This window comes from Scyliorhinus torazame, chromosome 2, assembly GCF_047496885.1.
Source record: "Scyliorhinus torazame isolate Kashiwa2021f chromosome 2, sScyTor2.1, whole genome shotgun sequence".
In the NCBI taxonomy this organism is placed as follows: Eukaryota; Metazoa; Chordata; class Chondrichthyes; order Carcharhiniformes; family Scyliorhinidae; genus Scyliorhinus; species Scyliorhinus torazame.
In genome coordinates, this window is record NC_092708.1 from 11443433 (window position 1) to 11467100 (window position 23668).

Below are 23668 nucleotides of genomic sequence, written 5' to 3' on the forward strand. Positions count from 1 at the left end.
AATACGTCCACTTGCTTCCAAATGGGAGTAGATCCTGTCTCAAAGAATTCTCTCCAGTAATTTCCCTACCACTGACGTCAGGCTGATAGAGTGCCTTGGTACTGTATGGCTCAACTGTAGATCTCTACGTATATATGGCACAGTCCCTGACAGGAAGGACGAAAGCCCTTGGGGCTTACGCTAAGCACTCTACCGAGTCTATGTTACTCTGAGGGTTGGATCTGGGTCAGTGTTACTCTACTTATAGGCCGGTTAGCTTGACTTCGGTCATTGGTAAGATTTTAGAGTCTGTTATTAAAGATGAGATTACGGAGTGCTTGGAAGTGCATGGTAAAATAGGACTGAGTCAGCACGGCTTCGTCAAGGGGAGGTCGTGTCTGACAAATCTGTTAGAGTTCTTTGAGGAGGTAACAAGGAAGTTAGACAAAGGAAGGATGTGCTGACCTTGGAAAGGGTCCAGAGGAGGTTCACAAGAATGATCCCTGGAATGAATGTGCAAGGTTTAGAGTAGATGTACGAGGCAAGTTTTTTACGCAGAGGGTAGTGGGTACCTGGAACTCGCTGCCGGAGGAGGTGGTGGAAGCAGGGACGATAGTGATGTTTAAGGGGCATCTTGACAAATACAAGAATAGGATGGGAATAGAGGGATACGGACCCAGGAAGTGTAGAAGATTGTAGTTTAGTCGGGCAGCATGGTCGGCACGGGCTTGGACGGCCGAAGGGCCTGTTCCCGGGCTGTACTTTTCTTTGTTCTTTGTTCATTGTATGAAGAGCTTGTCGTATGAGGAACGGTTGAGGACTCTGGGTCTGTACTCGTTGGAGTTTAGAAGGATGGGGGGGGGATCTTATTGAAACTTACAGGATATTGCGAGGCCTGGATAGAGTGGACGTGGCGAGGATGTTTCCACTTGTAGGAAAAACTAGAAGCAGAGGACACCATCTCAGACTAAAGGGATGATCCTTTAAAACAGAGATGAGGAGGAATTTCTTCAGCCAGAGGGTGGTGAATCTGTGGAACTCTTTGCCACAGAAGGCTGTGGAGGCCAATTCACTGAGTGTCTTTAAGACAGAGATAGATAGGTTCTTGATTAATAAGGGGATCGGGGTTATGGGGCGAAGGCAGGAGAATGGGGATGAGAAAATATCAGCCATGATTGAATGGCGGAGCAGACTCGATGGGCCGAGTGGCCTAATTCTGCTCATATGTCTTATGGTCTTATGAGGGCTGTAGTGGGTCTGTTTTACTCTGAGGGAGCACGCGGAGGATGCCCACGCAGACACGGGGAGAACATGCAGACTCCACACAGACAGTAACCCAAGATAGGAATTGAATCCAGAACCCTGCCGCTGTGAAGCAACAGTGCGAACCACTGTGCCACACTATGCTGGGGATTTCAGGGGAAATATCTTTACCGAGAGAGTGGTGAGAATGTGGAACTTGCTACCCAGAGCGTGGTTGAGAGGTATCACATAGATCCACATAAAGAGAAGCTCGCTAAACCAGAAAAGTGCAAAGAATAGGATCGGCTGATTGGTTGAGCTGTCGAGGGGTTTGGAGAGATGCTCCTGTAAAGCATGAACACAGACATGGACCAGAAATAAAAACAGATGTGTCAGCACCTGTTAGAGCGGGAAACAGCGGTCACGTTCTGAGTCCAATGTGACTCCTCTTTGGAATTGAGGGGAGGCTGGGAAAGAGGAAGTTCAGGGAGAACAAAAAGTGAAGGTCGATGATAAGATCGAGGATAGGGGAGTGTAAATTATGATGAAGCTAGGGAACGAAAGGAACTGAGACTAGGAATGGAAGTAATAAAGAAGCAAAGAATTTTGTCCAGAGTAGATGTTAACAGCAGAATAAAGGCCAGCACCTTCTGAAAACAAAGCAGAATGTGTTAATAGCAGAATAAAGGTTCGTGTGTCTGAAAGTAAAACACAAGAACAAGGTTCAGGACGGCACCAGAGGAAAGTAAACAATATGGAGCACAGAGTTCACAGTCCGGAGTTCACAGAGTTCACAGTCCGGAGTTCACAGAGTTCACAGTCCGGAGTTCACAGAGTTCACAGTCCAGAGTTCACAGAGTTCACAGTCCAGAGTTCACAGAGTTCACAGTCCAGAGTTCACAGAGTTCACAGTCCGGAGTTCACAGAGTTCACAGTCCGGAGTTCACAGAGTTCACAGTCCGGAGTTCACAGAGTTCACAGTCCGGAGTTCACAGAGTTCACAGTCCGGAGTTCACAGAGTTCATAGCCCGGAGTTCACAAAGTTCACAGTACGCTGTTCACAGAGTTCACAGTCCGGACTTCACAGAGTTCACAGTCCGGAGTTCACAGAGTTCACGGTCCGGAGTTCACAGAGTTCATGGTCCGGAGTTCACAGAGTTCACGGTCCGGAGTTCACAGAGTTCACAATCCGGAGTTCACAGAGTTCACAGTCCGGAGTTCACAGAGTTCACAGTCCAGAGTTCACAGTCCGGAGTTCACAGAGTTCACAGTCCGGAGTTCACAGAGTTCACAGTCCGGAGTTCACAGTCCGGAGTTCACAGAGTTCACAGTCCGGAGTTCACAGAGTTCACAGTCCGGAGTTCACAGAGTTCACAGTCCAGAGTTCACAGTCCGGAGTTCACAGAGTTCACAGTCCAGAGTTCACAGTCCGGAGTTCACAGAGTTCACAATCCGGAGTTGTTGGACTCAATGTTGAGTCCAGAAAGCTGTAAAACGCCTCACCGGAGGATGATGTGCTGCTCCTCCCATTTGCGCCGGGCTTCACAGGAACATTGCAGCAGGCCAAGGGCGGACATGTGGGCCTGGGAGCAGGACGGGGGGTTGTAATGGACAGCGACAGGAAGGTCAGGGTCATGGTTACAGACTGTTCTGCAAAGCGGTCACCCAGTCTGCGATTGATCTCCCCAACGTAGAGGAGACGCATTGTGAGCAGTGAATACATTAACTAAATTGAAGGAAGTAGAAGTAAATTGCTGTATCGCCTGGAAGGAGTGTTTGCTTTGGACAGTGAGGAGGGAGGAGGTAAAGGGGAGGGTATTGCACCTCCTACAACTGCATGGGAAGGTGCCGTGGGAATGGGATGATGTATTGGGGATGAGAGAGGAGTGGACCAGGGTGTGGGGGAGGGAATGGGCCCTGTGCAGGGCTGAGAGGGGAGAGCTGGGGAAGGTGTGTTTGGTGGTGGCATCACACTGGAGTTGGCGGAAATAGCGGAGGATGATGCCTTGTAGACAGAGGCTGGTGGGGTACAGAGTGAGGACCAGGGAAAACACTACCATGGCTCTGGGAGGGGTGTGAGGGCAGAGGGTGGGAAATGGGTTGGACACCGTTGAGGGTCCTGACGACCATATTGAGGGTGTGAATCCTGGGTTGAGGAAAAAGGAAGACTTGTTGGAGGTGTTGTTGTGGAAGTTAGCATCATCAGAACAGATGGGATGACAAGGGGAGGAAAAAACTGGGAAAATGGGCATGGAGCACTGGACAGGCACGGGGCAGTTAGGCCAACTATCTTGTAATAAGAACAGCTGAATGAATTCAACTATTTGTATAATTAAGATTTAATATATAATTATTACTACAAAATAATTAATAACACAACTTCCCAACTATTCTGTTGACTACAGTGAATTTAAAACTCCCAGGAGGACATCTGGGGATAGAATTCCATTCAGCAACCTCTTTAAGGTATGATGCAACACTTCAAAATGGTTTCCGGCGAATGAATTAGCGTGCGCGTGAGGTGTGGGGAAGAGGGAAAAACTCCAGGTCGAGCACAGGTCAGGTAGCTAGTAAAGTTCCCTCGACACCGTCCCATCAAATATTCCCAGGGTAGTTACACAGCGTGTTGGATATAGGATAAAGTAGTTTCAGGGTGTGTGACATAGCAAGGAGGAATGTGGGAACTGGAGAATAGAACCGTCCGCAGTGTGCTGTAAAGAGTCACATGACCTGAGATTAGAGTCTGTTGTGGACAGGACAGAGACCTGCATAGAAGTAAGCATGGAGATCGCCCACACCTTGGGCTGTACCCTGTATATAGTTACACGTTACAATAAACAGTTAATGTTCAACGTTACACACCTCCAAACCTCTTTGTGAGGTTCTGAAGAGAACATACAATATACTACATGATGGCAGCTCAATGGGAAAACCTGAACCTTAGAGAAACCGGAGCAGAAATCCGAAATCTGGATCAACGCGAGGAGCAGCTTGCTGGCCGAATTGAAAGTCTGAAGTTCAAACACCGCGGAAAAGACCCAAGAAGATATCCATCACAGAACTAGGAGACAGGCAGACGGAAACCTCCCCCCCCCCCCCCCACCCACCACTACCCACCCCCGCCCCCACTCCATGATTAAACCCATTGTGAGTAGCCATCGATTGCAGAGTCAAAGGATCCAGCAGGTCTGAGCAAATAAATTAGCTCTGAGGCAGAACTAGTCTTTAATAATAATAATAATTGCGTATTGTCACAAGTCGGCTGCAATGAAGTTACTGTGAAAAGCCCCTCGTCGCCACATTCCGGCGCTTGTCCAGGGGGGGGCCGGTAGGGGAATTGAACCCGCGCTGCTGGCCTTGTTCCGCATTACAAGCCAGCTGTTTAGCCCACTGTGCTAAACCAGCCCCTTCGAAAGTCTTCAGAACACTTCAAAGCCCCATCAAAAGGCAGGAATCGATTTTCACCCACGCACAAGCGTTCTGAAAAAGCTGAGGAGGCCCCAACTTTGCTGAATTGAATAAATCGCTGCAAAGAATAAACCTCGCGTCATGGGAGCGCAAGACGCTTTGAAGAAACAGTTACCGCGGCGCCATCTTTAACATCTAAAGCTGGTCTCAGCTACACTGTAGTAACCAGGGACAAAACAACAACATTACCACACCAACCCACACCAATCCAACACCGGACCAAGAACAAAACTGGGCACCTTGGCAAAAAAGATTTGAAAGAGACGTGATAAACTAAACGACAGAGGCTGAAGGCGTGAACACACTGCTTCGTCCAGTGGGCCCATCGGCCAATGATATCACTGAGAGGCAAGGAACAATCCAATCTTCAGGAAAGCTTGGCAAGGTTCTGAAATTCTTCGACACACATTTGAATCTGAGAAGCAAGATAATGTAAGAGAGCTCAAAATCCATCAACCAAGCCCAGTAGCCTGGAGAACCAGTTCACTCTTTTATTAACTAATTATACAGATTGCTGAAGGCGGTGACCACGGTGTCCTTAAGTCCGAAGGGACAAAATGCGATGAGAAAGGCAAATGGAATGGAGCGTGGAGAGGCTGAATAGACTCGGACTGTTTTCAGTAGAAAGGCGGAGGGATGTGGCCCAACCGCAGGCTCCAAGGTTTCCCGGCGCACAGTGTGTCGATTTCACAGGAAAGAAACTGCAAGCTCCAGCCAACATGCACAGCTCCAAGACGACACCGGAGCAAGAGAGTAGCCACCACCAACTCACAGGAGCACAGCTCAGTGAGGCACAGAGAGAAGAAAGATCTCCAGTGTTGGGCTGACGGACAAGCTGCGGAGTGAGCCCACCGATGGGGGGCATCCAAACATGGAGCGGCACCTTCAACTGCCCCAAAGGTCAGGGTGGACCCCAAGGAAAATGAAAAGCCGTGTCCATACCACAAAGTAATGGAGTCGGCACTCGGTCTGGAGCGATAAGGACACACTCATGGTCCCCGAACAAAGCAGGTAGCGGGCTGACAACGGAAAGTTTGGGTAAAGTCTTGGGGGGGAGATGTAGTATAAGGGTATTGACATAGCAAGGGTTAATGTAGGACTGGAGAACAGTACCACCCACAGTGCAATGTAAAGAGTCACATGACCAAGGAAGAGTTATTGAACACAGACCTGTGTAGATGTAAGCATAGAGTTCACCCCTCGCTTGGGCTATACCCTGTATATTTGTATAGAGTTATGTGTTACCAATAAACACTTAATGTTCAACCATACAATGCACTGAACCTCTTCATCAGCCTTAATGAAGAGAACATAAAACTTATAAAGAAACTCACTCGACACGGTCCCCATCAAACACTCCCAGGACAGGTACAGCTGGGGGTTAGATACAGAGTAAAGCTCCCTCTACACTGTCCCCATCAAACACTCCCAGGACAGGTACAGCACGGGGTTAGATACAGAGTAAAGCTCCCTCTACACTGTCCCCATCAAACACTCCCAGGACAGGTACAGCATGGGGTTAGATACAGAGTAAAGCTCCCTCTACAATGTCCCCATCAAACACTCCCAGGACAGGTACAGCTGGGGGTTAGATACAGAGTAAAGCTCCCTCTACAATGTCCCCATCAAACACTCCCAGGACAGGTACAGCACGGGGTTAGATACAGAGTAAAGCACCCTCTACACAGTCCCGATCAAACACTCCCAGGACAGGTACAGCAGGGGGTTAGATACAGAGTAAAGCTCCCTCTACACTGTCCCCATCAAACACTCCCAGGACAGGTACAGCACGGGGTTAGATACAGAGTAAAGCTCCCTCTACACTGTCCCCATCAAACACTCCCAGGACAGGCACAGCACGGGGTTAGATACAGAGTAAAGCTCCCTCTACAATGTCCCCATCAAACACTCCCAGGACAGGTACAGCACGGGGTTAGATACAGAGTAAAGCACCCTCTACACAGTCCCGATCAAACACTCCCAGGACAGGTACAGCAGGGGGTTAGATACAGAGTAAAGCTCCCTCTACACTGTCCCCATCAAACACTCCCAGGACAGGTACAGCACGGGGTTAGATACGAAGTAAAGCTCCCTCTACACTGTCCCCATCAAACACTCCCAGGACAGGTACAGCACAGGGTTAGAAACAGAGTAAAGCTCCCTCTACACTGTCCCCATCAAACACTCCCAGGACAGGCACAGCACGGGTTAGATACAGAGTAAAGCTCCCTCTATGCAGTCCCCATCAAACACTCCCAGGACAGGTACAGCACGGGGTTAGTTACAGAATAAAGCTCCCTCTACACTGTCCCCACCAAACACTTCCAGGACAGGGACAGCACGGGGTTAGATACAGAGTAAAGCTCCCTCTGCACTGCCCCATCAAACACTCCCAGGACAGGTACAGCACGGGGTTAGATACAGAGTAAAGCTCCCTCTACACTGTCCCCACCAAACACTTCCAGGACAGGTACAGCACAAGGTTAGATACAGGGTAAAGCTTTCTCTACACTGTCCCCATCAAACACTCCCAGGACAGGTACAGCACGGGGTTAGATACAGAGTAAAGATCCCTCTACACTGTCCCCATCAAACACTCCCAGGACAGGTACAGCATGGGGTTAGATACAGAGTAAAGCTCCCTCTACACTGTCCCCACCAAACACTTCCAGGATAGGTACAGCACAAGGTTAGATACAGGGTAAAGCTTTCTCTACACTGTCCCCATCAAACACTCCCAGGACAGGTACAGCACAGGGTTAGATACAGAGTAAAGCTCCCTCTACACTGTCCCCATCAAACACTCCCAGGACAGGTACAGCACGGGGTTAGATACAGAGTAAAGGTCCGTCTACACTGTCCCCGTCAAACACTCCCAGGACAGGTACAGCATGGGGTCAGAACAGAGTAAAGCTCCCTCTACACTGTCCCCATCAAACACTCCCAGGACAGGTACAGCACAGGGTTAGATACAGAGTAAAGCTCCCTCTACACTGTCCCCATCAAACACTCCCAGGACAGGTACAGCACAGGGTTAGATACAGAGTAAAGCTCCCTCGACACTGTCCCCATCAAACACTTCCAGGACAGCGACAGCACGGGGTTAGATACTGAGTAAAGATCCCTCTACACCGTTCCCATCAAACACTTCCAGGACAGCGACAGCACAAAAATTACTCATTTTTTCAGCAACTCCCGAGTTGTGTGCATCTCATCAACTATCTTGTGCTTAATATTTGTGCTATTTGTTTGACATTTAGGTGGTGTACAGGAAAGCAGGTATTGGGCCTACAAAGGAGTCTGAACATGAAAAGCCAGTGGTCACCAGCAGAATGAAGGAAGGCCTGGGGACTGAAGCAGAAGGAGTTGTGTCAGGAACATCAGCACCCCAAGGTGCCTCACCCAGTTTGGATGTTCCACAAGAAAGCCAAGTACAAATTCTGGAAACGTCTCCTGACTCTGGTGACAGGTCAGATTCGGGTCAACAGGGACAATCCGAACATGTCGTGCAAACGTACCAACAAGAACAGAACATAGGACTGGTGGGGAACTTGGATCAAACGCCGAATGGATCAGAGCTGCCCAGAGGAATAGGCCAAACTGATGATGCCCAGAGGCCTCGGCAATTTGTGACCATCCTGACCTCAGATGAAAGGGGAGTGACAGAACTAAACGTTGTGGCAGAACCTCGATTCGAGAAACTCAATGAGGATCTGATGGAGAAGGAGCAGATGATTGAGCAGCTGAAGCATCTGCTCAAAGAGAAAGAGAGGATTCATGGGGAGGAGTCCTCCAAACTCCGGCGAGAGATCTCAAACATGCAGGGGCTGCAGAAGAAGAGTGAGGAACAATCAACGAGGCTTGAGCAGCTGGAGGACAGTAACAAGTTCTTGAATGAAACTGTTGAGGAAATGGATGGGGTTCTTGATCAACTGCAGCAAACAGTGGCCCAAAAGGATCACGAGAACATGTTACTGAGAAAGGAGCAGGTGGAGACGATGGCAACAGCTCAACAACTCCACGAGGAAGAGTTGAAGAAACTGAAGCTCCGGCTTGGAGAACACCCAAAGGAAAACAATGGAGCGAAATGGGATGCTGATGAAAGGCTCAAGATAGCATCAGAGGAACAGTCAATCTTGGCTGGATTTCAGAGTAAGACCGAGCTGGAGACAGGCCAGAAATGGGCTGAGTTGGATGAGCCACGGTCCAAGGAGCACAACGTGGAGTCTCTCAACAACTCACTGGAAGAGAAGTACGAGGCGAGCCAACAAAAGGTCAAAGATTTGGAAATGTCGGTCACCTCACTTCAGTCAGAGGTCAACAGACTCCACGGCCTGGACCAGAGCGGGGCAGCCTTTCCCTCTCCAGCTGGAACGGAACTGAAGCTGGAGGTGGACGACAGGAATGTTGAAGAAATCCAGAGGGAAGGCCAGATTGAGTTGGTCAATCCAGAGCTGGAAAGGGACGAACGCAGGCAGGGGGCAAGTGCGTGCTCAGGGTCTCCCGCTGCTCGTCTTGACGGGGACCTTCTGGAACTGAGGGAGAGCGTTGGAAAACCGGATCTGGGCGACTCCAAGGCACAAGGTGAGACGGAGAGGGCACAGGCTGAGGTGGAGCGGCTACGGGCGCGGCTGGTGAAGCTGCCCTCCGAGGGGGCAGCAGCGAGGAGGGGGCAGCTGCAAGAGGATGATGAAGCCTGCAAGTTGGAGAATACCCAGGAGGGGAAGGCACAAGGGCAGCTGTCATCACTTGCGAAGGAGAACCACGAACTTCACGCTGATCTGCAGGCCATGCGGGAGCAAGTGAGCTCGCTGCAGCGATCGATGGAAGAGGCCAACGCCGACTTTGAGCAGGGGGTGGCCGAGAAAACCGCTGAATGTGTCAGACAAACACAGGTACAAGCTGACTCTTACAGTGACTGTGAAATGAAAATGGCTTATTGTCACAAGTAGGCTTCAAATGAAGTTACTGTGAAAAGCCCCTAGTCGCCACATTCCGGCGCCTGTTCGGGGAGGCTGTTACGGGAATTGAACCGTGCTGCTGGCCTGCCTTGGCCTGCTTTCAAAGCCAGCGATTTAGCCCTGTGCTAAACAGCCCCTGTGCCAAACAGTTACATTATTCTGTCTGTAATGAATCAGTTGTGGTAAGCGACGGAAATGCAAACCTGCATTCGCACCCCTTAGTGTTTTACCGACACTGTGAATGACCCAGCACAGCAGGGACTGGCATGGCACGGGACACAGCTGCCACTTTGCACAGCCAGGTTCCGTAGAAAGTGGACAGATTGGTTTGAATTGTAGCATGACGCAGCCGAGAGGGGGGCCATTCACCCCATCCGGCCTGTTCCAGGTCTTTGACAGAGCTACCTGACTAACCTCACTCCCCCAGCTCTGCAAAATGTTCCGCTCGAAAGCATTTATCCAATTCTTTTTGAAAGTTTCTGTTGAATTTGCTTTCGCCGCCCTTTCAGGTAATGTGTGCGGGCCACAACTGACTGAGTGAAAAGCATTTCCCCTGAACCTCCCTCTGGGTCTCTGCACAATCACATTAAATTTGTCTCCGGTTATTGACCTTTGGAAACTGCTTCACCTTAATTACTCTATCCAAACCCTTCGTCATTTCGAACACCTCCCTTAAATCTCCTCTTAACCCTTGCTCCGAGGAGAGCTATCCTTGGGTGAGGGAGGAATGTTGTCCAAGGCATCAGGAAACCTCCTGCTCTAGTTTTAAATTTAAAACAGCGCCTCAAAGTATTTAACAAATATCTGGGCGACTGACAGAGCGGCCCTCGGGTTTATTCCTTACCCTAAAGGTGATGCCTCTGCCCGCGCCACGTCAGCCTAGATCATCGACTCAAATCCCTGGACTAGAATCCGAACGTCTGGCTCTCTCCACGACACAGCCTGATCCGAGGCCTTGGTCTTGATTTACCCGCCCCGGCCCCTGTGAGGTTATCCGTGGTTCCAGGTGAAGTCTCCCCCCCCCAATCGCCCTCTTTGGGTGAGGGAGCCTTGTCCCTGTCTGTGACCTCACCGCCAAGCCACGGCCGATACGCATCGTTGAGGCAAATCGCAGGCTGGCATCCGCAGGATGGCGAGTGAGGGAGGAAGCGGCGAGTGTATGAGGGGTGCGAGGAGCAAGCATGAAGGGCCGATGAGTGGAGTGAGTGAATGTGCGAGAGGAGAGTGAGCAAAGGCGGAATGATTGAAGGTAACCAGTGTGTGCGAGGCTGTGGGAAAATCGTAATATAGTGAAGATAATGTGTGTGTGAGGCAGGAGTGAGTATGTGAGGAGGAAGTGAATAATCAACATGGAAGAGTGACCTGAAAATCTCCAAGTGTGGGAGGATGTGAGTGTTCGGAACTGATGTTAATTATGGGCCAATCTCTTTGCCTGTTGGCAGCTCTTATTTGTTATGGGTCAGGGTTTAGAGAATCCCAAAGTGTATCATAGAGTTCACCTGACCCACAACTAATAATAGATTGTGGTATGGGGAGCACACGGCCCACTCTACAGGTGTGCTACAGCAGAAATGGAAAAGTAATTTTTAAAGCAAAACAATGTTTATTCTATGAACTCAAGTTAACCTTTTTAAAACAAACAGTGAACATCTAAGCAACCAGTAATTTAAATACAACCCCAAAGAATACAACACTAAGTGACCCTGTAAGCTGTCCTTTTAACATCCAAAAGACTTAACAAACCTTCAAACAGGAGCACATTAGGTTTACATTCAATACTGAGACCTTTTACAATTCTGGGTTCCCCAAATGATCCATAGATAGTCTTTGGATGGCAGAGATCAACCGTACAGCCGTGTGTTTAAACTTCAGATGCAGCTCACTGAAAAACACAGACACACCCAAGCTTTTTCTCAAACTGAAACTAAAAAGCAGAAGTAGAGCTCAGCTCCACCCACACTTTGACATCACTCCAGTAACTTGAGCAGCTCCATTTCTTAAAGGTACATTTCTTAAACACCCATTTCTTAAAGGTACTCTCAAATGACATATTCTATGCCCTTTCCCTTCTGAATGGTAGACAGGTTACGATGTGTAAATAAGACCATAAGACATGGGAGCAGAATTAGGCCACTCGGCCCATCGAGTCTGCTCCGCCATTCAATCATGGCTGATATTTTCTCATCCCCATTCTCCTGCCTTCTCCCCATAACCCCTGATCCCCTTATTAATCAAGAACCTATCTATCTCTGTCTTAAAGACACTCAGTGATTTGGCCTCCACAGCCTTCTGCGACAAAGAGTTCCACAGATTCACCACCCTCTGGCTGAAGAAATTCCTCCTCATCTCTGTTTTAAAGGATCGTCCCTTTAGTCTGAGATGGTGTCCTCTGCTTCTAGTTTTTCCTACAAGTGGAAACATCCTCTCCATGTCCACTCTATCCAGGCCTCGCAGTATCCTGTAAATTTCAATAACATCCCCCCTCATCCTTCCAAACTCCATCGAATACAGACCCAGAGTCCTCAACCGTTCCTCAATAGCCATGGGGACAATCCCCTGTGAAGTGAGGGTGTGTGTGAGAACAGGCGATGCCCCTACAGTTGAGTATCTGGGTGATTCCTGCTGCTTGAGGTCGCCTATGAGGAATTGGTACTTGGAGCACATACTCCAGTGAGGGTCAGCACATTCAGGGGAAGGGCTCCAATTATGCTTCGAGTAGGATTCGAGCTCTCAATCCGGATGAATTTATCTATTCCCCCCCCCCCCCCCCCCCCACCCCCAACCTCCAGGTTCTAAATGAAGCATTGCTGATGGAGAAGAAGGGCATCCGACACGCAGCAGAGGAACTAAAGTCTAAGGATGCTGAGCTGGTGTCGTTGGCTGAATCTCTCGCACAGTAAGGATGCGCTCGGTCTCGCTCCCAACGCGCCACACTCTGCTGCTCTTTCTAATTGTCTGCTGCCACCATCCATTTTTACAATTTCTCCACTGAGCCAGTTCGCTGGGTGGTGTCCGCATTCTGAGTCAGCAGGTGCAGGGTTCAAATCCCACTCCAGCCAGCCCGGGTGAGCGGAGACCCGAGCTCAGGGTCTGTCTGAACTCCGGGTTGGCAGCCGGAGGGGGCTTTGTGTCAAGTGAGTCGTCACCCCCCCCCCCATCCCCCCCCCAATCCCCCCACCACCCTCCCCCCATCCCCCCCCCATCCCCCCACCACCCCCCATCCCCCCCCACCCCACCCCCCTCATACTCCCAAAAAAGCCTTTCCACCACGATGTGGCCATCAATTCTCTCGAGACGGGAGTAGAAGTAAACTGTGGCTTTAATCAACTAGACCAGTGCCTGCCTGCGACTGACCCAATACTGAGAACCGCCTACAGGTCGACTGCTCTTTATACCTCCCTTCAAGGGGAGGAGCCATGTGCGGAGCCCATACAGGTCCCAACATGCTCCCTTATGGATAATGCCATACAATGGCCCATAGGAGGAGCCCACAAGGGCAACAGCACAGATACAAATACAATGGTGGATTATTGGCATAATCCATTCACCACACACCATCCCATCAGCGGGGAGAAAGATAGTTACAGCCAGAAGCTGCAAGTGTTCAACCTTTTCCCAGGAAGAGATTGAAGATTAAACAGTCAGTCCCCGGGAATGTCAGGAAAGCTCAGGTGACAGTCACCCCCAAGCTGCCCTGGAAGCTTCAGAGGGGGGGGGGTTCAAGGCGAAATGGGGCGATGGCTTTTCCCTCAGACAAAGCTAACAAAATTTAGAGTCAGTATTTGATGCTGGATTGAGCTCTACCCCACCTGTCGATCGAACAGTGAGTGTTATCTCTCTGATGCAGCCTCCTGCAGTTCAATATCAGCTAGCGCACAGCAAGGGTACAAGATACACACGGGAGAGGTGACACTGAGGAACCCTGGGGCAGCACAGAGCCAGGCAGGAGTGAAGTGCTTCCTGACTCAGGTCCCGACTGTCCGCAAAAGAAATCGCTAAACGGCTTCCGAGTGATTCCATCCCCCGACCCCCTCACAATTCCACTGAGGAATTTCCCGTCGACGGGATCCTCCGTTTCGCCGGCAGCGGACTCACGCCCGTGGGTTTCCCGGCGGCGTGGGGGTGTCCACAATGGGAGGACTCCGCCACAACGTTTTGGCCTCGACTGCTTCCTGTGGTAATGAATTCCACTCTCTGGGTGATGAAATGTCTCCTTATCTCTGTCCGAAATGGTTTACCCTGAATCCTCAGATTGTGACCCCTGGTTCTGGACGCACCCAACATTGGTAATATCTTCCCTGCATCTACCCTGTCTAGTCCTGTTAGAATTGTATAAGTCTCTATGAGATCCCCCCTCATTCTTCTGAACTCCAGCGAGAACAATCCCAACCTGGTCAATCTCTCCTCATCTGACAGTCCCGCCATCCCAGGAATCAGTCTGGTAAACCTTCGCTGCTCTCCCTCGAGAGCAAGAACATCCTTCCTCAGAGAAGGAGACCACCAATGGCGTAATGATTTCAGAGTCCTGGGAGGTTGTCGGACTGGAGGAGACTAGAATCAGGCCCGGGGTTGGGGGGGGGGGGGGGGGGGGGCATGGAGGAGCCTGGAACCAAGGGTGAGAACTTTAACTTTTGGAACTCATCGAGCAGGAGCCAATCACATAGTTGCATTGCTAGAGCTAATTCTGATTGGCCTGTTTGGCAATGTGCTGTGACAATGTTGGATGCGAAGATGAAGTTCTAACAGGGAGTGGGTATAATTCTATCTCACCTCCTGCATTAGTGACATTGCCTCTTCTGTGTCCATTCTCAGAGCCAGGAGAGTTCAGGAGGATTTGAAGGAAACTTTGGAAAAAGCACAAAAAGATGCAAAAAGCAGAGAGGACGAATCCCGGCAGGAAGTCCGGGATCTCAAGGAGACAATCAGATCGCTGAAGGAAAGGACAGTGGAACTGATCAGGTGAGGGGCGGAGAAAGAGTGATCATTGAACTGGAAGTGGAGTGAATGTCAGAAAGGAGAGATTTATTATTTATCGTGAATCTTACGGGGTGTGTGTGTCAGGGTGTGTGTGTGTCAGGGTGTGTGTGTGTCAGGGTGTGTGTGTCAGAGTGTGTGTGACGGGCTGTGTGTGTCAGGGTGTGTGTGTCAGGGTGTGTGTGTCGGGATGTGTGTCGGTGTGTGTCAGGGTGTGTGTGTCAGGGTGGGTGTGTCGGGTTGTGTGTCGGTGTGTGTCAGGGTGTCTGTGTCGGGGTGTGTGTGTCGGGATGTGTGTCGGGGTGTGTGTCAGGGTATGTGTGTCAGGGTGTGTGTGTAGGGGTGTGTGTGCCGGGATGTGTGTCGGGGTGTGTGTCAGGGTGTGTGTGTCAGGGTGTGTGTGCGGGGGTGTGTGTGTCGGGATGTGTGTCAGGGTGTGTGTGTCAGGGTGTGTGTGTCGGGGTGTGTGTCAGGGTGTGTGTGTCGGAGTGAGTGTGTCAGAGTGTGTGTGTCGGGGTGTGTTTGTCGGAGTGAGTGTGTCAGAGTGTGTGTGTCGGGGTGTGTGTGTCAGGGTGTGTGTGTCGGGGTGTGTGTGTCGGGATGTGTGTGACAGGGTGTGTGTGTCGGGGTGTGTGTGTCGGGGTGTGTGTGTCGGGGTGTGTGTCAGGGTGTGTGTGTCAGGGTGTGTGTGACAGGGTGTGTGTGTCAGGGTGTGTGTGTCGAGGTGCGTGTGTCATGGTGAGTGTGCCAGGGTCTGTGTCAGGGTGCATGTGTCGGGGTGTGTGTGTCAGGGTGTGTGTGTCAGGGTGTGTGTGTCGGGGTGTGTGTCATGGTGAGTGTGTCAGGGTGTGTGTGTCGGGGTGTGTGTGTCGGAGTGAGTGTGTCAGAGTGTGTGTGTCGGGGTGTGCGTGACAGGGTGTGTGTGTCAGGGTGTGTGTGTCGGGGTGTGTGTGTCAGGGTGCGTATGTCAGGGTGTGTGTGTCAGGGTGTGTGTGTCAGGGTACGTGTGTCGGGGTGTGTGTGTCGGGGTGTGTGTGTCGGGGTGTGTGTGTTGGAGTGAGTGTGTCAGAGTGTGTGTGTCGGGGTGTGTGTGACAGGGTGTGTGTGACACGGTGTGTGTGTCATGGTGAATGTGCCAGGGTGTGTGTCAGGGTGTGTGTCAGGGTGCATGTGTCGGGGTGTGTGTGTCAGGGTGTGTGTGTCAGGGTGTGTGTGTGTCAGGGTGTGTGTGTCGGGGTGTGTGTGTCGGGGTGTGTCAGGGTGTGTCAGGGTGTGTTTGTCAGGGTGTGTGTGTCGGGGTGTGTGTGCCAGGGTGTGTGTGACAGGGTGTGTGTGTCGGGGTGTGTGTGTCGGGGTGTGTGTCAGGGTGTGTGTGTGTCAGGGTGTGTGTGTCAGGGTGTGTGTGACGGGCTGTGTGTGTCAGGGTGTGTGTGTCAGGGTGTGTGTGTCGGGATGTGTGTCGGTGTGTGTCAGGGTGTGTGTGTCAGGGTGTGTGTGTCGGGATGTGTGTCGGTGTGTGTCAGGGTGTGTGTCAGGGTGTGTGTGTCGGGATGTGTGTCGGTGTGTGTCAGGGTGTCTGTGTCGGGATGTGTGTGTCAGGATGTGTGTCAGGGTGTGTGTGTCAGGGTGTGTGTGTAGGGGTGTGTGTGCCGGGATGTGTGTCGGGGTGTGTGTCAGGGTGTGTGTGTCGGGGTGTGTGTCAGGGTGTGTGTGTCGGAGTGAGTGTGTCAGAGTGTGTGTGTCGGGGTGTGTTTGTCGGAGTGAGTGTGTCAGAGTGTGTGTGTCGGGGTGTGTGTGTCAGGGTGTGTGTGTCGGGGTGTGTTTGTCGGAGTGAGTGTGTCAGAGTGTGTGTGTCGGGGTGTGTGTGACAGGGTGTGTGTGTCAGGGTGAGTGTGTCGGGGTGTGTGTGTCGGGGTGTGTGTCAGGGTGTGTGTGTCAGGGTGTGTGTGTCGGGGTGTGTGTGCCAGGGTGTGTGTCAGGGTGCATGTGTCAGGGTGCATGTGTCGGGGTGTGTGTGTCAGGGTGTGTGTGTCGGGGTGTGTGTGACAGGGTGTGTGTGTCAGGGTGTGTGTGTCGAGGTGCGTGTGTCATGGTGAGTGTGCCAGGGTCTGTGTCAGGGTGCATGTGTCGGGGTCTGTGTGTCAGGGTGTGTGTGTCAGGGTGTGTGTGTCGGGGTGTGTGTCATGGTGAGTGTGTCAGGGTGTGTGTGTCGGGGTGTGTGTGTCGGAGTGAGTGTGTCAGAGTGTGTGTGTCGGGGTGTGCGTGACAGGGTGTGTGTGTCAGGGTGTGTGTGTCAGGGTGTGTGTGTCGGGGTGTGTGTGCCGGGATGTGTGTCGGGGTGTGTGTCAGGGTGTGTGTGTCAGGGTGTGTGTGCGGGGGTGTGTGTGTCGGGATGTGTGTCAGGGTGTGTGTGTCAGGGTGTGTGTGTCGGGGTGTGTGTCAGGGTGTGTGTGTCGGAGTGAGTGTGTCAGAGTGTGTGTGTCGGGGTGTGTTTGTCGGAGTGAGTGTGTCAGAGTGTGTGTGTCGGGGTGTGTGTGTCAGGGTGTGTGTGTCGGGGTGTGTGTGTCGGGATGTGTGTGACAGGGTGTGTGTGTCGGGGTGTGTGTGTCGGGGTGTGTGTGTCGGGGTGTGTGTCAGGGTGTGTGTGTCAGGGTGTGTGTGACAGGGTGTGTGTGTCAGGGTGTGTGTGTCGAGGTGCGTGTGTCATGGTGAGTGTGCCAGGGTCTGTGTCAGGGTGCATGTGTCGGGGTGTGTGTGTCAGGGTGTGTGTGTCAGGGTGTGTGTGTCGGGGTGTGTGTCATGGTGAGTGTGTCAGGGTGTGTGTGTCGGGGTGTGTGTGTCGGAGTGAGTGTGTCAGAGTGTGTGTGTCGGGGTGTGCGTGACAGGGTGTGTGTGTCAGGGTGTGTGTGTCGGGGTGTGTGTGTCAGGGTGCGTATGTCAGGGTGTGTGTGTCAGGGTGTGTGTGTCAGGGTACGTGTGTCGGGGTGTGTGTGTCGGGGTGTGTGTGTCGGGGTGTGTGTGTTGGAGTGAGTGTGTCAGAGTGTGTGTGTCGGGGTGTGTGTGACAGGGTGTGTGTGACACGGTGTGTGTGTCATGGTGAATGTGCCAGGGTGTGTGTCAGGGTGTGTGTCAGGGTGCATGTGTCGGGGTGTGTGTGTCAGGGTGTGTGTGTGTCAGGGTGTGTGTGTCGGGGTGTGTGTGTCGGGGTGTGTCAGGGTGTGTCAGGGTGTGTTTGTCAGGGTATTGTGCCAGGGTGTGTGTGACAGGGTGTGTGTGTCGGGGTGTGTGTGTCGGGGTGTGTGTCAGGGTGTGTGTGTGTCAGGGTGTGTGTGTCAGGGTGTGTGTGACGGGCTGTGTGTGTCAGGGTGTGTGTGTCAGGGTGTGTGTGTCGGGATGTGTGTCGGTGTGTGTCAGGGTGTGTGTGTCAGGGTGTGTGTGTCGGGATGTGTGTCGGTGTGTGTCAGGGTGTGTGTCAGGGTGTGTGTGTCGGGATGTGTGTCGGTGTGTGTCAGGGTGTCTGTGTCGGGATGTGTGTGTCAGGATGTGTGTCAGGGTGTGTGTGTCAGGGTGTGTGTGTAGGGGTGTGTGTGCCGGGATGTGTGTCGGGGTGTGTGTCAGGGTGTGTGTGTCGGGGTGTGTGTCAGGGTGTGTGTGTCGGAGTGAGTGTGTCAGAGTGTGTGTGTCGGGGTGTGTTTGTCGGAGTGAGTGTGTCAGAGTGTGTGTGTCGGGGTGTGTGTGTCAGGGTGTGTGTGTCGGGGTGTGTTTGTCGGAGTGAGTGTGTCAGAGTGTGTGTGTCGGGGTGTGTGTGACAGGGTGTGTGTGTCAGGGTGTGTGTGTCGGGGTGTGTGTGTCGGGGTGTGTGTCAGGGTGTGTGTGTCAGGGTGTGTGTGTCGGGGTGTGTGTGCCAGGGTGTGTGTCAGGGTGCATGTGTCAGGGTGCATGTGTCGGGGTGTGTGTGTCAGGGTGTGTGTGTCGGGGTGTGTGTGACAGGGTGTGTGTGTCAGGGTGTGTGTGTCGAGGTGCGTGTGTCATGGTGAGTGTGCCAGGGTCTGTGTCAGGGTGCATGTGTCGGGGTCTGTGTGTCAGGGTGTGTGTGTCAGGGTGTGTGTGTCGGGGTGTGTGTCATGGTGAGTGTGTCAGGGTGTGTGTGTCGGGGTGTGTGTGTCGGAGTGAGTGTGTCAGAGTGTGTGTGTCGGGGTGTGCGTGACAGGGTGTGTGTGTCAGGGTGTGTGTGTCAGGATGTGTGTGTCGGGGTGTGTGTGTCAGGGTGCGTATGTCAGGGTGCGTATGTCAGGGTGTGTGTGTCAGGGTGTGTGTGTCAGGTGTGTGTGTCAGGGTATGTGTGTCGGGGTGTGTGTGTCGGGGTGTGTGTGTCGGGGTGTGTGTGTTGGAGTGAGTGTGTCAGAGTGTGTGTGTCGGGGTGTGTGTGACAGGGTGTGTGTGACACGGTGTGTGTGTCATGGTGAGTGTGCCAGGGTGTGTGTCAGGGTGTGTGTCAGGGTGCATGCGTCGGGGTGTGTGTGTCAGGATGTGTGTGTCAGGGTGTGTGTGTGTCAGGGTGTGTGTGTCGGTGTGTGTTGGGGTGTGTGTGTCGGGGTGTGTGTCAGGGTGTGTGTGTCAGGGTGTGTTTGTCAGGGTGTGTGTGGCGGGATGTGTGTGCCAGGGTGTGTGTGACAGGGTGTGTGTGTCGGGGTGTGTGTGTCGGGGTGTGCGTCAGGGTGCGTGTGTCAGGGTGTGTGTGTCGGGGTGTGTGTCAGGGTGTGTGTGTCAGGGTGTGTGTGTCGGGGTGTGTGTGCCAGGGTGTGTGTCAGGGTCTGTGTCGAGGTGCGTGTGTCATGGTGAGTGCGCCAGGGTGTGTGTCAGGGTGTGTGTGTCGGGGTGTGTGTGTCATGGTGTGTGTGTCAGGGTGTGTGTGTCGAGGTGTGTGTGTCGGGGTGCGTGTGTCAGGGTGTTTGTGTCGGGGTGTGTGTGTCGGGGTGTGTGTGTCAGGGTGTGTGTGACAGGGTGTGTGTGCCAGGGTGTGTGTGTCAATGTGATTGTGCCAGGGTGTGTGTCAGGATGTGTGTGTCGGGGTGTGTGTGTCATGGTGTATGTGTCGGGGTGTGTGTGTCGGGGTGTGTGTGTCGGGTGTATGTGTCGGGGTGTGTGTGTCGGGGTTTGTGTGTCGGGGTGTGTGTGCAAGGGTGTGTGTGTCGGGGTGTGTGTCAGGGTGTGTGTGTCAGGGTGTGTGTGTCAGGGTGTGTGTGTCGGGGTGTGTGTGTCGGGGTGTGTGTCAGGGTGTGTGTGTCAGTGTGTGTGTGTCGGGGTGTGTGTGCCGGGGTGTGTGTGTCGGGGTGTGTGTCAGGGTGTGTGTGTCAGGGTGTGTGTGTCGGGGTGTGTGTCAGGGTGTGTGTGTCAGGGTGTGTGTGTCGGGGTGTGTGTGTCGGGGTGTGTGTCAGGGTGTGTGTGTCAGGGTGTGTGTGTCGGGGTGTGTGTCGGGGTGTGTGTGTCGGGGTGTGTGTCAGGGTGTGTGTGTCAGGGTGTGTGTGTCAGGGTGTGTGTGTTGGTGTGTGTGTGCCAGGGTGTGTGTCAGGGTGTGTGTCGAGGTGCGTGTGTCATGGTGAGTGTGCCAGGGTGTGTGTCAGGGTGTGTGTCAGGGTGCATGTGTCGGGGTTTGTGTCATGGTGAGTGTGCCAGGGTGCGTGTGTCGGGGTGTGTGTGTCAGGTTGTGTGTGTCAGGGTGTGTGTGTCGGGGTGTGTGTGTCGGGGTGTGTGTCGAGGTACGTGTGTCATGGTGAGTGTGTCAGGGTGTGTGTGTCGGGGTGTTTGGGTCAGGGTGTGTGTGTCGGGTTGTGTGTGTCAGGGTGTGTGTGACTGGGTGTGTGTGTCGGGGTGGGTGTGTCAGGGTGTGTGTGTCGAGTTGTGTGACAGGGTGTGTGCGCCTGAGTGTGTGTGACCGTGTGTGTGTCGGGGTGACTGTGTCAGGGTGTGTGTGTCAGGGTGTGTGTATCGGGGTGTGTGTGTCAGGGTGTGTGTCAGGGTGTGTGTGTCGGGGTGTGTGTATCGGGGTGTGTGTGTCAGTGTGTGTGTGTCGGGGTGTGTGTGTCGGGGTGTGTGTGTCAGGGTGTGTGTATCGGGGTGTGTGCGTCAGGGTGTGTGTCAGGGTGTGTGTGTCGGCGTGTGTGTGTCGGGGTGTTTGTGTCAGAGTGTGTGTGACCGGGTGTGTGTGTGTCGGGGTGTGTGTGTCAGGGTGTATGTGTCAGAGTGTGTGTGACCGTGTGTGTGTGTCAGTGTGTTTTGTCGGGGTGTCTGTGTCAGGGTGTGTGTGATGTGGTGTGTGTGTCGGGGGGGGTGTAACCGTGTGAGTGTGTCGGGGTGAGTGTGTCGGGGTGAGTGTGTCGGGGTGGGTGTGTCGGGGTATGTGTCTCAGGGTGTGTGTGTCAGGGTCTGTGAGTCATGGTGTGTGTGACAGGGTGTGTGTGTCAGGGTGTGTGGGTCGGGGTGGGTGTGTCGGGGTGTGTGTGAGTCGGGGGGTGTGTGTCGGGTTGTGTGTGCCAGGGGGTATGTGTCAGAATGTGTGTGACGTGTTCTGTGTGACCGGGTGTGTGTGTCGGGGTTTGTGTGTCGTGGTTTGTGTGTCAGGGTGTGTGTGTCGGGGTGTGTGTGTCAGGGTGTGTGTGTCAGGGTGGGAGTATCAGGGTGTGTGTGTTGGGGGGGGTGTGTGTCGGGGTGGGAGTATCAGAGTGTGTGTGTCGGGGTGTGTGTGTCAGGGTGGGAGTATCAGGGTGTGTGTGTCGGGGGGTGTGTGTGTCGGGGTGTGTGTGTCAGGGTGTGTGTGTCAGGGTGGGAGTATCAGGGTGTGTGTGTCGGGGGCTGTGTGTGTCGGGGTGTGTGTGTCGGGGGTGTGTCAGGGTGTGTGTCAGGGTGTGTGTGTCAGGGTGTGTCTGTCAGAGTGTGTGTGACGGGGTGTGTGTGTCGGGGTGAGTGTGCCAGTGTGTGTGTGTCATGGTGAGTGTGACGGGGTGTGCGCGACGGGGTGTGTGTGTCGGGGTGTGTGTGTCGGGGTGTGTGTGTCATGGTGTGTGTGACGGGGTGTGCGTGACCTGGTGTGTGCGTCAGGTTGTTTGTGTCAGGGCGTGTGTGTCAGGATGAGTGTGTCGGGGTGTGTGTGTCGGGTATGTGTATGTCGGGTATGTGTGTCAGGGTGTGTGTGTCGGGGAGGGTGTGTCAGGGTGTGTGTGTCGGGGTGTGTGTGTCGGGGTGTGTGTGTTGTGGTGTGTGTGCCAGGGTGGGGGTGAGGGTTGAGTGTGTCGGGGTGGGGGTGAGGGGTCAGTGTGTCGGGGTGGGGGTGAGGGGTCAGTGTGTCGGGGTGGGGGTGAGTGGTCAATGTGTTGGGGTGGGTGTGAGGGGTCAGTTTGTCGGGGTGGGGGTGAGGGTTCTGTGTGTCGTTGTGGGGGTGAGGGGGTCAGTGTGTCGGGGTGGGCGTGAGGAAGTCAGTGTGTCGGGGTGGGGGTGAGGGGTCAGTGTGTGGGGGTGAGGGGGTCAGTGTGTCGGGGTGGGGGTGAGGGGTCTGTGTGTGGGGGTGAGGGTGAGGGGTTCAGTGTGTGGGGGTGGGGGTGAGGGGGTCAGTGTGTCGGGGTGGGTGTGAGGGGGTCAGTGTGTCGGGGTGGGGGTGAGGGGTCTGTGTGTCTGGGTGGGGGTTAGGGGTTCGGTGTGTCGGGGTGGGGGTGAGGGGGTCAGTGTGTCGGGGTGGGGGTGAGGGGTCAGTGTGTCGGGTTGCGGGTGAGGGGGTCAGTGTGTCGGGGTGGGGGTGTGGGTTCAGTGTGTTGGGGTGGGGGTGATGGGTCAGTGTGTGGGGGTGGGGGTGAGGGGTCAGTGTGTGGGGGTGGGGGTGAGGGGGTCAGTGTGTCAGGGTGGGGGTGAGGGGGTCAGTGTGTCGGGGTGGGGGTGAGGGTTCAGTGTGTTATTGTGGGGGTGAGGGGGTCAGTGTGTCGGGGTGGGGGTGAGGGGGTCAGTGTGTCGGGGTGGGGGTGATGGGTCAGTGTGTTACTGTGGGGGTGAGGGGTCAGTGTGTGGGGGTGGGGGTGAGGGGGTCAGTGTGTGGGGGTGGCGGTGAGGGGGTCAGTGTGTCGGGGTGGGGGTGAGGGGTCAGTGTGTCGGGGTGGGGGTGAGGGGGTCAGTGTGTCAGGGTGGGGGTGAGGGGTCAGTGTGTCGGGGTGGGGGTGAGGGGGTCAGTGTGTCGGGGTGGGGGTGAGGGGGTCAGTGTGTCGGGGTGGGGGTGAGTGGGTCAGTGTGTCGGGGTGGGGGTGAGGGGGTCAGTGTGTCGGGGTGGGGATGAGGGGTCAGTGTGTCGGGGTGGGGGTCAGTGTGCGGGGTGGAGGTCAGTGTGTCGGGGTGGGGTCAGTGTGTCGGTGTGGGGGTGAGGGGTCAGTATGTGGGGTGGAGGTGAGGGGGTCAGTGTGTCGGGGTGGGGGTGGGGGGGGTCAGTGTGTCGGGGTGGGGTGGGGGTGCTGTGTGTCGGGGTGGGGGTGAGGGGTTCAGTGTGTCGGGGTGGGGGTGAGGGGGTCAGTGTGTCGGGGTGGGGGTGAGGGGGTCAGTGTGTCGGCGTGGGGGTGAGGGGTCAGTGTGTCGGGGTGGGGGTGAGAGGGTCAGTGTGTCGGGGTGGGGGTGAGGGGTCAGTGTGTCGGGGTGGGGGTGAGGGGGTCAGTGTGTCGGGGTGGGGGTGAGGGGTCAGTGTGTCGGGTGGGGGTGAGGGGGTCAGTGTGTCGGGGTGGGGGTGAGGGGGTCACTGTGTCGGGGTGGGGTTGAGGGGTTCAGTGTGTTATTGTGGGGGTGAGGGGGTCAGTGTGTTGGGGTGGGGGTGAGGGGGTCAGTGTGTCGGGGTGGGGGTGATGGGTCAGTGTGTTATTGTGGGGGTGAGGGGGTCAGTGTGTGGGGGTGGGAGTGAGGGGGTCAGTGTGTGGGGGTGGCGGTGAGGGGGTCATTGTGTCGGGGTGGGGGTGAGGGGGTCAGTGTGTCGGGGGGGGTGAGGGGTCTGTGTGTCGGGGTGGGGGTGAGGGGTTCAG

General features: G+C 54.1%; 1 protein-coding gene across 2 annotated transcripts in view; it reads left to right on the forward strand.

Moving 5' to 3' along the window:
* The window catches only part of LOC140385970 (uncharacterized), a 105757-nt gene that overhangs the window by 69849 nt on the left and 12240 nt on the right, over nt 1-23668 (forward strand). For both annotated transcript variants that reach the window (XM_072468621.1, XM_072468616.1), the window contains exons 7-10: nt 3627-3687; nt 7950-9584; nt 12440-12546; nt 14463-14609. In XM_072468621.1, coding sequence (XP_072324722.1) covers nt 3627-3687; nt 7950-9584; nt 12440-12546; nt 14463-14609 — 1950 coding nt within the window. The remainder of the gene's footprint in view (nt 1-3626; nt 3688-7949; nt 9585-12439; nt 12547-14462; nt 14610-23668) is intronic.